This window comes from Sebastes fasciatus, chromosome 8 (assembly GCF_043250625.1).
Source record: "Sebastes fasciatus isolate fSebFas1 chromosome 8, fSebFas1.pri, whole genome shotgun sequence".
NCBI classification, from domain to species: domain Eukaryota; kingdom Metazoa; phylum Chordata; class Actinopteri; order Perciformes; family Sebastidae; genus Sebastes; species Sebastes fasciatus.
The window spans coordinates 25,901,033-25,918,565 of record NC_133802.1 but is presented as its reverse complement, the minus strand read 5'-3'; the positions used below and the strand labels follow the sequence as shown (position 1 = coordinate 25,918,565).

Genomic DNA, 17,533 nt, shown 5'->3' with positions numbered 1-17,533 from the left:
TGAATCATAGGCATATACATATACATATATATGCATATGCGTATGCACATACTTGGGCTGTCAAAGTTAACGCGATAATAACACGTTGACGCAGATTACTTTTTCTTTAATGCAGGCTAAAAAACGGTCCACGCCTACGCTACATTTTGGCGAAGAAAAACTAGCACGACCATTTTCAAAGGGGTCCCTTAACCTCTGACCTCAAGATATGCGAATGAAAATGGGTTCTATGGGTACCCACGAGTCTCCCCTTTACAGACATACCCACTTTATGATAATCACATGCAGTTTTGGGCAGTCATTTTGAACAGATAAAAAATGTGCGATTAATCGCCATTAAAGGTCACCTATTATGCAAAATGCACTTTTCCATGTCTTTTAAACATCAATATCTGTCCCCAGTGTGTCTACAGGCCACCATAGTATCATAAAAGACCATCCTCTCTCTTTTTCTCCTCCTCCGTTTGTCCGGAAATGGGTGCAGAAAAAAAAATCGCTTTTTTCCTTCTCTTCTGACGTCATTAGAGAAATGCAAGCCATGTAAGGGTTTCCTGGTCGAACCAGAGAGAACCTTCAGTAGCTGACCCCGCCCCACAGCGCGTCACTGTCTCTCCTCCTCAACCGAACTTGAGCAAAGTCTGCAAGAACCAGCAGAACAGGCTTCATGTACTCCCATCATCTAAATATAACATGTTCTTTCACAAAGGCTTTATGTAATTACACTGTTTAAACAGATGATATTTATATATTATATATATTTGATGTCATGCATGTAGCAGAGTACAGGTAGTAAATAGTGACTTGTAAGCAACACAACACATTTCTGTTTCACAGTCAAACTTTATTTGAGTTGACAGATGACAATATTAATTATTCACAGCATTTGTAATCATCCCACCTGTTAGTTAGTTATGTTAACATGGTACAGGAGAAAGTCTTCAGCTCTGGTAAACTATGGTAAGCTAAGCTCCGGTGGTCTGTAGTCATGGTAACACAGAGACAGCTACTACTGTAAATAATATACCATTACTCTGATCTTCCATACATTTATCTTTTAGCAGAAATAATGAACTGACTACTGTTTCACATCTTCTATTTTCCACCCTGATGGTCGCTGTGTTTACACACCGTCTCATAGCGGTAGCATGTAGCTAACCCGTTAGCATGTAGCTACATGCTAACGGGTTAGCTCTGTATCTCCCATCTGCTTTCAGCTATCTGCTCTCCTCTGGGATGATTCTGTCGGTCATTTCTCACAGATGGATCTGTAAAGACAGACGTAAAACAGAGTGTATGTTTACGGTTTACAGAGTTGATGCATGAGGTAAACACTGAGTTAACTAACAGAGCTATAAATAGTATTATTTACCTGAGAGAAACCGTCAGGAAAACCTGGAATCTGGACCGCAGATGTTCATCATGTGTCGCCGATTTCTGATCAGATTCCTCCGGTAACGTGCGCTGGGTGAAGTTTCTGGTTTATAAACTTTAAAGTGGTTTATAAGCTCTATTCTAGCTGCCTCTCCCTCCACTCCTCTCTCTCCACTCGTCTCTCTCTCCAGAGCTGCTCCGGGAGGGAGGGGGAGGGTGACGCTGTTGTTGAGGAAGTTTGATTGACAGAAAACGCTGACCAATCAGAGCAGAGTGGGAGGAGACAGGCTGTGAATCAGTGGTTTTCAGACAGAGGCTGAATTAGGCTCTGAGGCAGGCAGACTCAGGCTGCAGTATGAGAAGAATAAAGGTTTTTTTGAACATTGCAGCATGTAAACATGTTCTAGTGCAACATTAAAATACATCTATGAACCTGGAAATGAGCATAATATGTGACCTTTAACTATTTTAATGGATTGACAGCCTTAATACATATACATATGCACATACATATACACATATACATCCACACACAAGCATAAAAATAACTCTCAATGTCAGCTCAATCATTTCTCATGTTAAGGTTAGTTATATGCATAAACTGAACTAACTCCAGTAAGGCTGCACCCTTTTGGTCTTAGTCGACTAAGATTTCTTTAGTCGATTAATCATTTTTTATGCTTTTTTTGTACTGAATGACTTATATCTAAGAAACTTATGAGCACATCTCTTGTAAACACAAGTTTTAAAATGGTGCTTTTGTATGATTAAGTTTTACAGATCTGTCAATTAAAAAAACTAATAGATTAGTCGACAAAATCACATAAGTGTTAATCGAATTGATAATTTCTTTGGTCGAGCACAGCTCTAAAATCCAGTATCTGGGACCATTCTGCTCTCTGAAACCCGAAGACATCCCCGATCCTGTGTGAGAAATGAGCGAAGTACCACTTCACGTATGTTGGTGTGTTGGCATCAGCTGTGTAATATGAACTGCAATAAAGAGGCCAGCTGTTATTTGTGAAACGGTAAGCCCTGGCCAGTATATTGATAGATGCTTATGATGTGTAGCCTTGAAAATCCATTGGATTGCAATTGAGTGGAATTTGATTGGTTATTAGCACTTTGGTGTAAAAAGGATGTTCTAGTGTTTTCCAGACATACAACAGATTTTTTCTATTGTATTTTCTAATTTCTGGTGTGGCTAACCTCTCCATTGCAGCACGTGAGGGTGACATCAGAGTGAAGTCATGTTTGATAGGAGACATTATTGAATGAAGCTACAGTTTTATCTGCCCTGTATCTCTGTGTGAACACTCGTACAGTCCTTCATTACCACAATGGTTCACTGTCTTGCTATCTACAGAGGGATATCGATCGGCTCGCTAATTGGCAGCTTGTGTTCGCTGGCTAGTATAGCGACGTTGTCAGTAAGCAGGAGAATGCAGCTCAGAGCCAATTTAAAGAAACCGTTTTGTCAGCCTTTACATCCCACTTTGGGTAATGGTCTCAGCATTGTTTGTTTGTGTGAAAATACATTATTAAATCCAGCTATAAGGAAGAGGCTTTGACTGTGAGTTAGTGCTGCAGAATGCAATGCAATGAGTTTACATCGCAGCTCATTTGGAGAGGATATCCTAATGGCAGCGGTAAAGCAGCCAGGTCTGTTGAAGTGGGATGCCGAATGAGAGAGTACAACCTGCAAATAATGGGCACAGTAACTCAGAAACAAGGCCTCGCATTAGCACAGAGAGTCTGTAAATAAGCAGCTGGCATCGAAACAGTTTCCCAATCCCAGAGTTTGGATCCAGACACGATGCTGTTCAGTTCAGTGGGCTGAAACATCTCTGCCTCTTCACTCGGAGCCAAAACATCTTTTTGACTGTGCTCTGCGTGGAGTGACCCACTTCTTTGAGAAGAACAATGAAGTCTAAAGAAGTTTAATTGAAGTTGCCGTGCATATCTGATTGAGTCCCCTTTGAAATAAAAATGATGGCTTGAATATTAATCCACTTGGGCTAAATTAAGATATAACTTTGAAAGCATGAAATTGACACAGCCGCTAGAGGAAAACCAAGTAGACTGTCTTCTTCACTGTTGTTGCCTTAATTAGTTTGATCAAGGCGTCATTCTTTCACAAATGTGAAGCTGTGGGCTCGCCTGTTTACCAACTGGACGCGGGCGGCGTTACTGTTGTGATAAGCCCAAACATTATCGTTCATTTTCCCCCGTGCTTGCACTTCAGCCAGCCATCTGTGCACTGTGTTTATCATACCCAGAGTGTTTGGTGTCAGCGGTGAAAGTATAAGTTATGAATGTTACCATAGTTGCGGAAAAACAGGTGGCCACTATGATTAGAGATAACTGCCAATTATGTTTGAAAATCCTGAGGGAGCGCTTTGGCACCCGTCCTTCTCTCCCCAGTAAGCGTTCTCGTGGTGCTGCCGCTTGACGGATATTGCTGACATCCTCATGCTGTCAGATCATTGTTTCACTGCATTTTTGTTTAGTCCAGCGGGATATTGGAAATTCAGGTTCAAGTTATCTCCCAAAAGGTAAACATCTGGTGTCACAATGGAACCGATTCAAGATAAACTGAGGTCTGAAATGATTAAAACAGCACATCAGATCCAAACATGTTTTCTGCCTCATTTACAACCACAAATCACCCAAGTGAGGCCGGTGCACCACGGGTATAAACACATCACCTTCTGCTGCATTACGGCATTTGCTGAAATCTTTTCAGCTTAGCGAATGATCGATGTGCCGCCCATGATGATTGTGGAACCTTCCTCTAATTCACTGGTTCCCAGCCTGGGGGTCTGGGACCCCACTAGGGGTCGCCATAGCGTCACGGGGGGTCGTGAGGCCTTTTAAGGGGTGTAAGACAACTTTTTAAAAGAATATACAGTTAGCCTATATCGCAGCATTTTATTCATTTCCTTGAAGAAAACTGAATGAAATTGGATTATTAGATAAGATATAAAGAGGATAAGAACAGACCTGAACACAAGCTATATTCACAGAGCCTTCCCTCTCTGCTAAACAGCCTCGTCCTGCATTAGAAAACACAATTAAAACAACCAAAGAGCTAATAAAACAATGTTCAAGTGCCAGAGAAAAAACCCACTGAATTTGTCAAAAAGAGAAGCCTATTAAGTATGTATGATCGTTAAAAAAACCAACTCAACAATACAGAGAATTATATTAAAAGTCCCTAAAAATAACAGGAAAACTCATCTCTGATATAATATTCACAGGAAATAATCTGCTCAAAATTCATCCAAATCGCTCGTTTTACACAAACGTCCTTCAGTTATTGTGTTCAGTATTTGGGTTAATTGTACAGTTTATCAGTTGTTCTGTACTGTTATTGTCATGCATTGAATATAATATGAAAAATTCATAAAATATGTCACTTAGAGGTAGTCAGTTTACTCAATCATAGAAAAGGGGTCCCTTAAGAAAAAAGGTTGGAACCACTGCTCTAATTGAACCCTTCTCTTCTAGTTCCAGCTCAGTCAGCTCCAGGAGCTCACTGGCCCACCTCTACGCCGCTGGCTTCCCCGACATCGTGGACTCTAGTGGGCAGGGAGCGGAAGTCTTGGACCCCACAGAGCCCGTGCCCTTTGACCCTCAGCGTGAAGAGATTGACCCTCTACAAGGCAACCTGCTGGTGTTCCAGTTTCTGGCGTTTACAAGGTGAGGCCTGCAGTGCCTGCTGGGTCACATGTTATTGACTGATAGCAGCAGCTCATGTGCTGCACAATGTATTGCTGTTGTCATAGAGATCAGTATAGATTTGGCCCATTGGCCAAAATAGATTGTGTGTGATTATAAGCTCCTTAAAGATTACTGTAAATTAGGGGTGTCACAATATTGATGATAACCGTGATATTTTAAAAATGAATAATTTATATCATGTTAATAATACACATGTGATGATATTGTGTAAATAATCCAGCACCTCTTAAATTAATTTTATATAGCCTATACAGTTATGGTTACAGACTCTCTCTCCACCTCCCTACACTTGTATTTTTACTGTAATTAACCAAAAAAGAGACAAAACGCACAATAAAAAAGGTTAAAGATGAATTTGATTGATAGCAATATTACTATATATTTTTTATTATCTCAATAATATCGTTATCATGACTTATTTTGGCCACGATAAGCGTGTAGTGAAAATCTAATATTGTGATAGCCCTACTGTAAATATAATGATTTAGTTCCCAGAAACTCCTGTTGTTGCAGTGATTGATATAATAGCATTTAACTTGCATCTTACTGTCCACTGAGCCACTGGCCAGTATACCGGAATATATACATACGTTATGAATGACAGCGCCCCGCCTGCCTTCAGATTTCTTTTTTTTTTTTGTATTGAACTGCAGCCAAAACTTCAATTCACTTAAAACATGCCGGCACAAAGTCCTGCCAGTCATCCTCGGCACACATGTCAAGTACATAGAAGAGAAACACATTAACACATTTCCCATCAGCATGGGCTGAATTGCTCCTCTGTCAGCGGCCCATCACAAAAACCCTGGAGCCAGCGTCCCCTCTGTCAGGGGCTGACAGTGGAGGTGGGGGGGGGCTGCTGAGGGATGGGTACTAAACACTCCCCTCTTTGTGTCCTTCTATCTTGTCATCAGCACCGTCAGCAGTTTGATAAACCCAACTCACATCCGTCTTGTTCATCATAGACTTACCGTCATGCTGCCATGACTTCATGTGTACCAAACTCAACGCTGGCTGTTAAGTGACACGTGGTGCATGATGCTGTTCTCAGTACAGTGTGGAACAGACAGATCTGCTTTGTTTTCACTCAGGATTAATATATGTAGATAAAAATGTTTGGCTCTTCCTGTGTGGTAATAGATGCCATTAACTTCACCTCAGGGTGCTCCAAACTTTAGAGACGAGGAAATGATGGAACACTCATAACAGTGATTTGAATTTATATTTGATATTCCACATGATTGCATGTAATCATGTAAGTCTTTGCAGTTTTCAATGAAAAATATTAATCTTGCAGATCTGAAGAGTTTTTGGTTGCCAGGATAGATCAACACGTCGGCTACTCTGTGACTAGTTTCTCTGTCTGTATGGTGTGTAGGATGTGTGCTTCGGATGTTGTTACATAACATGATGCTATGTGATGATGTCAGTGGAATTTGACTACCAGCCATCCATAAAGGGTAACTTTGGTATTTTTCAACCTGAACCCTATTTTCCCGTGTTTTTGTATCTAACTGACTAATAGGGACAACAATTTGTGAAATTGCTCCAGTATTGCTAATGGGCCGCAGTGTAATCCTAGTGGGGCAAGCTGGCACCATCATTTACATCCACTAAAAGTGCTTGTTTTCACCATGACAGGCTCTGATTGTTATTTTTATACATTATGGAAAGAGTCTAGCTCAAGAAGAAGTCTCGTTGTGAAATCTGGCGAGGTGACGTGTTGCTGGAAGACAGCGGTGGAATAGTGGAATACATCCATGGTGGAAACACGAGAGCTAGCCGGGCAGAGTTTGTTGTGTTGGAGTACAGAAAGCGTAGCTTAGTGTTGTCTAAAATACTTTCAGTATCGTGGCTGAATATTTAGATGATTTCCACAATGTGGATGAGGTCTTTGAATTCAATGATGGCCCGTATTTATTTGAGCCAGAGTAAACAGATATTCAGATTTCACAACGAGACTTTTCCTTGAGCGGGACTTGGACACAATTACAAACAGACCGGATCAAGTGAAAGGTAAGATAAAGGTTTTATTTCTCTGTAGGGTTCTTTCCATAATGTTATCAGACACCTATAATAACAATCTGAGCCTGTCAGAGGCAAAAACAATCAATTTTAGTGGATGTAATGTGCGAGGGCAAATTGATGCTCACTTGCCCTCGCAGCTCGTTTAGCGGCTGCCGGTTATAGCGCTCTCCCTCAATATTGGACCAATTTCAAAAATTGTTGTCCCCATTAGTTCCTGAAAAATAAGAAAGTTTCACTTTAAGTGCAGCAAAAAGGAGGAATGAAGTGATTGGGGAAGAAAAAGTGGCAGGAAAGAGGCACATCATGGCTAAGCAGCAACAACAAGCATTTTGTTTGTCTTTTTTTAAAGTTTTATTGTCTATTAATGTGTCGATTTGTAGTGTTTTTTAGTCTTTGAAATGTTAGATATTAGTGATAAATGCCCTTCCAACAATTCCCCAAAATCAAAGTTGACTTTGTTTTTATTAATTGTTTAATCAGTCAGGTTTTTCAGCTGCTGTAATTGAAACATTTAAGAGTTGTTTTCCAGTTAATCAGTTAAAAATCACATGCACAAATACTTTGCTGCCTATATTACTGCCACATAAGACTTAACCAAAGTGTCGAATTGATCCGATAAATGAAAGTAAAAAAAAGAACTTGAACAAGTGGCCAGTAAAAGGTTAATTGTGGTTTAGAGGACAAGTTGAATCGCTAAAAAGAAGTGACACGGACTTCCTGGTTCCACTTTAACCTGCAGTAGTTGTTTCTGCACACACCATACACCAAACATAAATGTTTCCCCCACCGAGGTTGAGCAGAGAGGTCAGTAATGACATGTTTCCTACCTCCAGTTTCCCCCAGCACAGCACAGCATCACTATCCTGTTTGCTCCATACAGGCTGGCAATTTAATCACTTCCTTTCTGCCGGCGAGTTGGAAGGAAGTTTGGTGGTAAAAACCTAGTTATATTGTAAGATTACAACAGCAAATATTTAAAGCTCCAGGGCAACACTATCATGTTATCGGTCTGAGACAGTAAAACAAAGCAGATATTTTAATATCACAAAGTATGGATTCTTACTTTAGTTTGTGTGTTGTGAAGGTACGAAAGCTTATTTGATTCTTCTGTTTTGTTTATTCAAAGCCACCTGAAGGCGAGTAGTTATACCACATACTTGAACATACATTACGTATCTCTGTGGGTTGAAGGTTACCTCATAATTATGACAAACAGGTATGGCATGCAGGGATTTAGGCAGCAGCAGCAGTAGCACTTAGGCAAGCGGGGAGCCTGTGGATAGACAGTGTAATTTCTAGCTCTCACCCGGGCGCCATAATTATCAATATTGTCTGTTTACAGAATTAATATTAATGCCGGCTCCTCTGTGAAGACGGAGCACGGCTGCATCTTTAACAGCGGAATATGAGAGCGAGTGATTGACTGGGAGGTCACACACACCGCTCTTATTAGTTTCCTCTTTGAAACCTCTGGCTCTGACGGCCTGTCCGTGGTGGCGGGGGGCCTCCCAGCACTCCCTGCTTGTTTTCAGATGCCTTTTTTCTTTTCTCCTCATTATTGAATACGCGATGACTGATTGCTAATCTGTTCATCAGACGGAAGCAGAAAGAAGCTCATCCTGAAACTCATTATTTAATATGCTCGGTGCTAAATCGAGAGCTTGCAGGCTCACCGGGACTTTTTTGTGGGCCATCAGCAGTTTGAAGTGTGTGTTTAGATCTGTGTACGTGTGTGAAATCACACTCAGAGGGTGGTGTCTGTGTGAAAAGGAATACACAACACCAGGAGGTTCTCTTTTTTTTCTCCATAGGAGTCCTAGCAAACACAAACTACATGCAATTATTCCCTTTGTGTTAACAGAATACAGCCACGTGTACTCAGCTTTTTGGACACAAACAGACTTGATTTCCTGTCCTCCACACATCTAATAGTTTCATGCTGCCTTTACTTTTAAGAAGGTGCCAAGCTATCCACTTATAATGGATCAAAAGTGTAGAAATGAGTTTGTACCCACTCAATCAGCAGTCCAATTTATAGCCACTTTTAAGGCGTGATTTACCACCTTAAGTTTTAATCCTCATTTTTATTATTGGGTTTTTACTTTTAAGTAGCTGTAAAGCTGAGTTACCGGTTCTCGTGGGACGTGCAAGACATGCATATTTGACTTTTTTCTTTCCTGGAATTGTCTGATGTAAATCATTAGCTGAAATGTGATTTACTCATCCAGGTTTTTAATGACATTTCTGAACATCAATTTTCAAAAATGCATACCACTCTACTCCCCACATAGATTTTGTAATAAATATATCACAGTTTGTGTTAAATTGATCATATTCAGGGTGGTAAATCAATCACTTGTACATTTATTTTCATATAGCATTGCTGTATTACCTTTATATACTGCACTATGAGCGACCATTATTTTCTGAATAATCATCAACCTCTGTTTTTTGCCAGAATCCCTGCGGCGGGTGTTGGTCCTGATTGGCCCGACAACATCCACTTCACCTTCCAGTTCTATCGCTTTCCACCAGTCACATCGCAGCAGCTCAAACTACTGACCAGTGACAAGGTTCAGCAGAAAGCTGGTGTTCCACTTCCCTGTGTCCTGGCCTCCATCAACAAAGACGGCTCTGTCAACTCTGGTAAGGATCCTCCGCTGCAAAAAATAAATAAATAATACTGCTCATTTCCTCACTGAAATGGAGACTCATGCCTTCAGTTGGCCCCTGTGCATCTCCCCAGTAAACATTTATGATGAATGACGCTGTCCTGGTTCTCTAGTCCCAACAGTTTGAGCATCTTAAAGAAAACTTGTGCAATATAAGTTTTTGAGTTTTTTTTCTTACCCTGCCTACAGCCATTGGCTTCTATTTGTATTAGCATGGTATGAAACTACAGGGAGTTGAAACTTGCTTGAGATAACTAATCTATCACAATGAACATGTTGAGTTATGATATCAGTGCATGGTAATATGTTTGAGAGCGTGAACTGACAAATTCATGCTGTTTGGTGCGTTCATGTCCATTGGCGTTTTCTGACCAAACAGTTCTGGGGACTTCCTGAGAGGAACTGCCCACTGGGGAGCTCCCTCAAGAACTACATACCTTCAGTTGCTTTTTTCTGTTTGCATTCGCACCACAAATAGAAACGCTGAAGGACATTAGCCGGCCAGCAAAACTCACACACATCTCCAGCTGGGAGATTGGCGAGTACCTAGTTTGCTGAGTTTCATAAGCTCTCTTTGCATTTTTAGTAATATAAGAACTCTGTGCCAGAAGTATATAAACAAAAAGCAAAATAGCCGTGACAAATGTACCTTTTGCGATTTCAGTTCAAATCGTCTATCGTTTCTTTGGCTCAGTGGGTGTGCTTTGTGCTACTGGGTTAGCCTTTGTGCTACTGGGTTAGCCTTTGTGATACTGCATTAGTTTTTGTGCTACTGGGTTAGCCTTTGTGGTACTGCGTTAGCCTTTGTGCTCACTCACGGTTCCTGTTGTGCTGGGAGAGTACATACTCTGAAATAGGAGCTAAAAAAGTCTCACATAACGGTGTTTCAAAGAACAACGATCGTTCCTAGTTCTTGCGGTGCGGACATAATATAAAGGGGAGTTGTTAGAACTATGAAATATTTCCTCCGGTCTGAAAATGCCTCATGTTTTAGGGTGGGAAAATGCATTCATCTATAGTATAAAATGCTCTGGAAAACACTTGTCAATACTTGCCATTGATTACAAAAAGTGTTAGTCGTACATCTGTTATATATTCTAGATATAAGCTGGGCTGTGGTTTATTTTCCTGCTTTTCAGATAAACATTGTACCTACAAACGGCGAGCTCGTTCCATGGCGCTCCGTGATGTTCTCTGATGCTGAGGCACTTCTCTTTCAATCAGCCATTCGGCCGCTGATTGCTGTCAAGTCTATTCATGTAGCAACTAATGAAATGGAAGAGATATTACAGCTTTTGACGGAGCGTGATATTGAGCACACAAACAATCCCCCTCCCCTCGTCCCTACGCCTACCCATATTCTCCGTTCCTCAGACACACGCTCCAGTCTAACTCAGTCAATATTTCTCTGTCTGTCACTGCGTCTCTCTCAGTCTATATCATCCAGTGTGCACTTCACAAATCTGTCTTACATTCAGGCAGATGCTTCTATATATTCTGAGGCTGGGAGCCTTTCCACCTATTTACTCATAACTGCTGAACTACCAAAGCTTCCCTCTCTCATTTGAAGGATTAAGCAGTACGATTATCATTTAACAGTTTGTTCATTCACAGCTTCTCTTAGTGTTGAACCAGGTAATTGTTTACTTAGGAATTAAAATTAGACTCATCAGTCTCTTGCAACTTTACTTGCTGAACCACAACAAAATACTGTTCATGAACAAATACCCTTTCTGGAAAGATATTATTATAGTTTGTCATTAAATTCTAACTCAAACAGTTTGGCTGAACTAAATGGATTCAGTGGGAATTTTGCTGTGACATTACATCTGCTTTATTTGTTTGGTAATGTCATTACAAGCTGACATGAGAAAGGTTTGTGAAAATTTAGAAATGATTAAAAGTGTTTGTTCTAATTGCTCCCAAAATGACAAGTTTTATCAATTAAATATATCAAATTCCAAACACAGGCTGAACAAACAATTACAATTAGAGATTATCTGTGTCTGATTATATTAGAGAGATAGTAATGTTGTTTAATGTTATCAATGTTTAAACACAACACACACATAAAACACATAGATTTCAGGTCATGATTTTGACTTTGCGATGACACAAATTGTCAATACTTTTAAGATCCCCTGTCGCAGATTTTAAGTCTTTTTGTTGCTTTGCTCTGAGTCATTGTGAAGGTGTGTGACCCAAAAACAGGCAAAATGATTCTTCTGTCAAATGTATAGTATTGAGTTGACTGAGTTTTGTGTTTTTTCAGTGGTTTGTGAGTGTTCGTACCCTGAGGCAGAACTATCTGCTGCTCCTCCATGCTTCATTGTTGAGACAAGCTGTTAGTATTCAGTGTGGCCTTGAAAAAATATATAAAATAAGCATGTTTTGTTTATTTGTTCTTTCCTTTTTCAGTGTTTTCCTCTGTAGTGTAGTAGTCATGTCTCAATCTGTGAAAATGATTGGCGAGCCTTGTCCAACCTTAAACCACATACCGTAGGATCTCTGACATTTACTTTAATGGGTGCATGTTTCACGTCAACGCTTGTGACGATCAGCCCCTATAAGACAGGACAGGACACCTTTTAAACCATATCTGGATATCATCATGTTGGTTGGACTTGCTCCGATGACCAGATGTCATTATACACACCTTGAATGCTTAAACAGTCCTTGAAAGTTAAGGCTGGCTTCAGATTGACGGTTACTTTTTGGGCTACGGTTTAATTTTTGGCCTATTCAAACAAGACAATTTCATTTAATAGATATATTTAAATCACTATACCTTGTTTTTTTCAAGGTGTTACTGTTACTGGTGCATTCTGGTCAGATTTAATTCTTCTTTTTGTCTCATAATCAAGGTCGATATGGTAGCTATATTATAAGCAGGTTAAGAGGCATATGTCAATCCTGTATGCACAAAAATGACAGTGAGAACCTCCCGGCAGGGCGCGCTTTGCAAATGCAAAAAAATCAATTCAATTTCCCCTCGGGGATGAATTGTAATCACTTTTTTGATCCTGTGACTTTTCATCTAGCGCCATCATCAGGTCAAAGAATTTGATTTATGATCAAATACCTGCAAAACTAATGACATTCCCATCGGCCGCAGCTGTACTTTGTGTTTAGTTCATTATACCTGCTGAACATCATGTTAGCAATTTGTCACTGCGAGCATGATGGGATGCTGGCATTAGCATTTAGCTCCAAAATATAGCTTTGCCAAAGTACACGCTCACAGAGCCGCTAGCATGGCTGTAGGCTCTTTGTCGAAAGAAGGAGCACTTTGTGACACCGCTCCACGATCCCTGTATGTTTCTGCAATTCAATAAAACCAACAGAGTGGTGAATTCATAACTTCTTATACTTCATTTATAGCCCCATTGTAAAGAAATTACCATTGCAGTTATAATACAGTGACAAATCTACGACATTTTGCAGATACTGATAAAGGAAGGGAGTTTAATTCCTTTTTTCCAATAACGTTTTTGTAGTCTTTTGTCATCCTGTACTCCCTAATTGGACAAATGAATGTTAATGTAAAACATTGACATTCATTCTTTACTGTCTGCGGTCTAAGTGATCTATAAAGATATGAATGATCCAAGTATTGTACAAGATCAATGATCCGCTGACTGCTCCCTCGTCATTCAGTGTGAGCGTTTCACAGTAGCATGTGTGTGTGCGTGTGTGTGTGTGAGGGTGAGAGACAGAGGTTGAGAGAGAATATGGAATATGTCTGAGCTTCAAAGCCGCTGCAGTTATTCAGCCTTGTGATTCTGCGTCCTGCTGCGTGGAAGTTCCCCTGAAACCCATTGAGTTCTTTAACCCTGTTTAAGCAGTGGGCCGACAACCCTTTCATGTCTTGTTTCATTCAGCCACTAGGTCTCAGAAAAATGTCTTTCAATCCAAGTTAGTCATTTATCAACCTGAACCACAATGTGGCGTCAAAAGAGGAATATCTCAGGTAGGAAATCATCAATCTACACAGGAAGTGATATATGAAAACTTGAGAGCAAAATCCAAAAGTTTCTTTGTGCACTGGTGTGGTAAATGAGCTGTAACTCATTCTTTTTCAAGTTGGGGCTCCCAACATGTGAATTTGCCAACAGCAGCTTTGTGGGGGGGAAAGGTGCAGAATATTACATGCTTCTCCAACTTCCATTTTTTCCCCCATCTCATACAAACCAGTACATCTCTCGCAGTCATTTTATGATACATCGACCGGAAGACAATCAGCTCCTTCACTCCCAAACTCTCTCTTTCCCACTGTGGCACTAAACGGACTGAGAAAGGAAGTGAGACACAGTTTGGCATCCTGCTGTTTACCTCATATAAGTTAGCTCACACAGCGATTTAAGTGTTCTGCCTCCACGACTGATTTCGCTAAGCCAATAGGTGTACAATTTTTATAATTATGTGCAAGCAATTACAATGGTTAAGCTGTAGGTAGTAACAATTAAAAGAATTCACCGGAGAGAAAAACAAATATGCAATTTGCTCCCTTTGAAATCATTTGCTTTTTGAGGCCAAAACAAGATATAATTTTACTTTAAAGGGAGCAGTGGGACACACTGGACGTTCTGAGTAGCCAATAGTAAAAGCAGGTCAATATGTGACCTGCTACTATTGTTATTGTTATTATTATAGCTGTTGTGCTATTATTGTTGTTGCTGTGCATCTCTCTCTCTCTTTTTCTCTTTCTCTCGGTTCAGGCAAATGGCCGACCACCCAGAGTCTGGTTCTGCTCCGGATTTCTAGCTGTTAAAGGGAAGTTTTTTCTTACCACTGTCGCCCCAGTGGCTTGCTCATGGGGGAATGTTGGGTCTCTGTAAATCATAGAGTACGGTCTAGACCAGTGAGCAACCTCCGGGTCTGAAAAGTGAAGCCAATGTCTGCATTCTTTCTAATGGCCAGCAGGGGGCGACTCCTCTGGTTGCAAAAAGAAGTCTGATTGTATAGAAATCTATGAGAAAATGAGCCTACTTCTCACTTGATTTATTACCTCAGTAAACATTCTAAACATGAGTTTATGGTCTCAATCGCTAGTTTCAAGTCTTCCTCAATACAGCATGATGTTCATTTAGTAAATTATGGTCCCATTTAGAGTCAAATAGACCATAAAGCAGGGTATGCTTTAGGGCGTGGCTACCTGGTGATTGACAGGTCGCTACCACGGCGTTGTCCGGTCTGGGAGTTTTCCGTGTTTTCGTCTTACAACTTTAACCCTTTCACAGTGTGTTTTCAGTACATGAAAGTAAATTGTACCATTTTGGTTGCACTTAGCTCCGCCCTCTCATGTCACTTGTGGTTGCACAAAACCACAAAACTTGAGGCTTCAAAACGGCAGTCCATAAACCAATGGGTGACGTCACGGTGACGATGTCCACTTCTTATTTACAGTATATGGTGTAGACCTGCTCGATATGAAAAGTTTCCCGAGATAACTTCTGGTATGATTTGACGTTATATAAATTGAATTAAATTGAATTATTTTACACACACTGACGTCACGCTCTACCCACGCCGCTGCCCGCTACAATGCACACCATGCACCTCCGCCTCCAGTGTTTGCACCTCTAACAACAATGGCGCCGACCCCAAATGCCCATATGTGTGTGTGTGTGAAAGAATTGTTTTTTTTTTTTAGCAATTATTTGCCAGGGATGGGAATCATCCTGCATATGTCCTCCACAGCCACGGTCCACCCACACAGCTGTTTTCATTTGCCTCCTGATTAGAACTCTTCTCAGGACTGTGTGGCCGTGTTCAGACTGTGCTCGACTGGCATCTCTGTGACTGTCCAGTTGGTTTCAGTCCATCTGTTGAGGTGAATTCAGATTGAACACGAGCCCAGTTTTTGCCTGGTGCCACAAAACAATCTACTACCAGCTAGCCAGTAATGTATGCACCAAATGTGCATGTTTCTGTTGGGCTTGGCTCAGTTCAAATCTTACCAGGACCTCCAGTTGTTATTTTCCTCCTTTTCTTAGCTCTGTACAAGCATGAATTTTGCTCTCCAATTCAAGCAAAATTAAATTATTCCATTCGCAAAGATGCAACGACTTCTCCTCAATTTGCACTGCCTCTAAAATTCACTTTACCCTTCAACTACTGGGACAACTTTCACCTTTTTGATTCTTTTGAATAGATGGAGTTTAGTAACCTCAGCAAACTCCCAGCATGCTGTAGCTTCACTCAACCTCAACACCTTTGGAAAAAGATGTAACGTTTGCCAGCTTGAAACCTTAAATAGTGAAGTGTGTCGCTGTTTTGTTTATGTCACCAATGGTGTTACACTCACTGATCTACAGGTGGTGGGAATGTGCCATGATATGCTGCAATGTGCCAGCAAAGGTAGGGAGGAGTCAACAGCTGGCAAGGAAACGTGAATGTAAACAATGCTGGATTTAAAGATTTACTTGTCCCACAAAATGACCATTTGTATATCAATTACTCACCCCAGGTTACCTTGAATTCTTGAAGAAAACTTTGTTTTTCTCACATGCCTCCACGGTGAACGGAGTAGCCGAAAACAGAGTAAATCCTTGATGAATTGAAGTAAATGGAGGCTGCATTTATCTCAAAACATCTATTACCAAACTCTCATTCAACTGGTGCCGTATAATCCAAGTCTCATTTATCCAGTCGTATGCTCAGTGCCTCCCAAACACATGCATCTTTGCTAAAACTTTACTATTTAAAATACTTCCTCCACTATCGTCTCATGCACGGACACACAGCGCACAATCATGAGATTGAAGTGTTTTAAATAGTAAGGTTTTAGCGAAGCTGCATTGGTGTGTTTGGGAAGTAGTGAGCTTACGACTGGATAATTGAGACTTTGATTATGCTGCATGAGTTTTGATAGTTTGTAAATGTTGTGTTTGTATATATTTTTGCTTTTGTTAAACCTGAACTCCATTTACTTCAATTCATCAGTGATTTACTCCGTTTTCGGACGTTTTTGGATTCTCCGTTCACACATGGTGAGTAATTGATATACAAATTGTCATTTTAAGGGTGAAGTATTCCCTTAAAATAATATTTCCGCCACAACATCATTCCTTGAGGCATTTGTAAATCCCATCTGCGCTGTGTTTACACCTCCCTTTCAGAGGCAGAGTATTTTCCCAGCAAAAGTGACAAATAACGTGACCTCAGTAAATCCAGCAGAATACATAATCATCCTCTGTTAACAATCTCCTATCAGTTGCATGATCCTCCCTTAAATGCACATGCAATTGACCAATCATAGTTTAGCAACCGTAATTTAACAGGGTTCTAGTTTTATGAAATATTAATTAGTTGATATAATCCACCACTAGTTAACATTCCATTCCAAAAATAAAATATAATGTAAATCCAAATGTGCGGGCAGCTTGCTTAAGGTAATGCAAAATGTAAATGTATTCATTTAAAATTGTTGAGGATTATTACTTTTGGGTAGTCCTGTAGAAAACAATCAGAGCGTTGACGAATTTCAAAATAAATCTCACAAAGTGCATCACATCCCTGATATTGCAGTGACTTTAAGTAGCCAACATGTGTGTTTTTTTTTCTCACAAAAAGACAGTTTCCCACAGAAAAATTGGCAAATGTAGCCGTGATGCTCTGGTTTGCGTCAGTCTCTACTTCTCGCTGTACGCTCTGTGCATCCTCACTGTTTTCTCTGCCTGCAGCCTTCACTGCGTTGTTGAGAGTTGTTGATCCCC

At 40.5% G+C, this 17,533-nt stretch overlaps 1 protein-coding gene across 1 annotated transcript in view; it reads left to right on the top strand.

The window, feature by feature from the left end:
- The window catches only part of nphp4 (nephronophthisis 4), a 178,853-nt gene that overhangs the window by 115,588 nt on the left and 45,732 nt on the right, over positions 1 to 17,533 (top strand). Inside the window, exons 15-16 of the mRNA XM_074644653.1 lie at positions 4,882 to 5,073; positions 9,602 to 9,789. Of these exons, the coding sequence (XP_074500754.1) occupies positions 4,882 to 5,073; positions 9,602 to 9,789 (380 nt within the window). The remainder of the gene's footprint in view (positions 1 to 4,881; positions 5,074 to 9,601; positions 9,790 to 17,533) is intronic.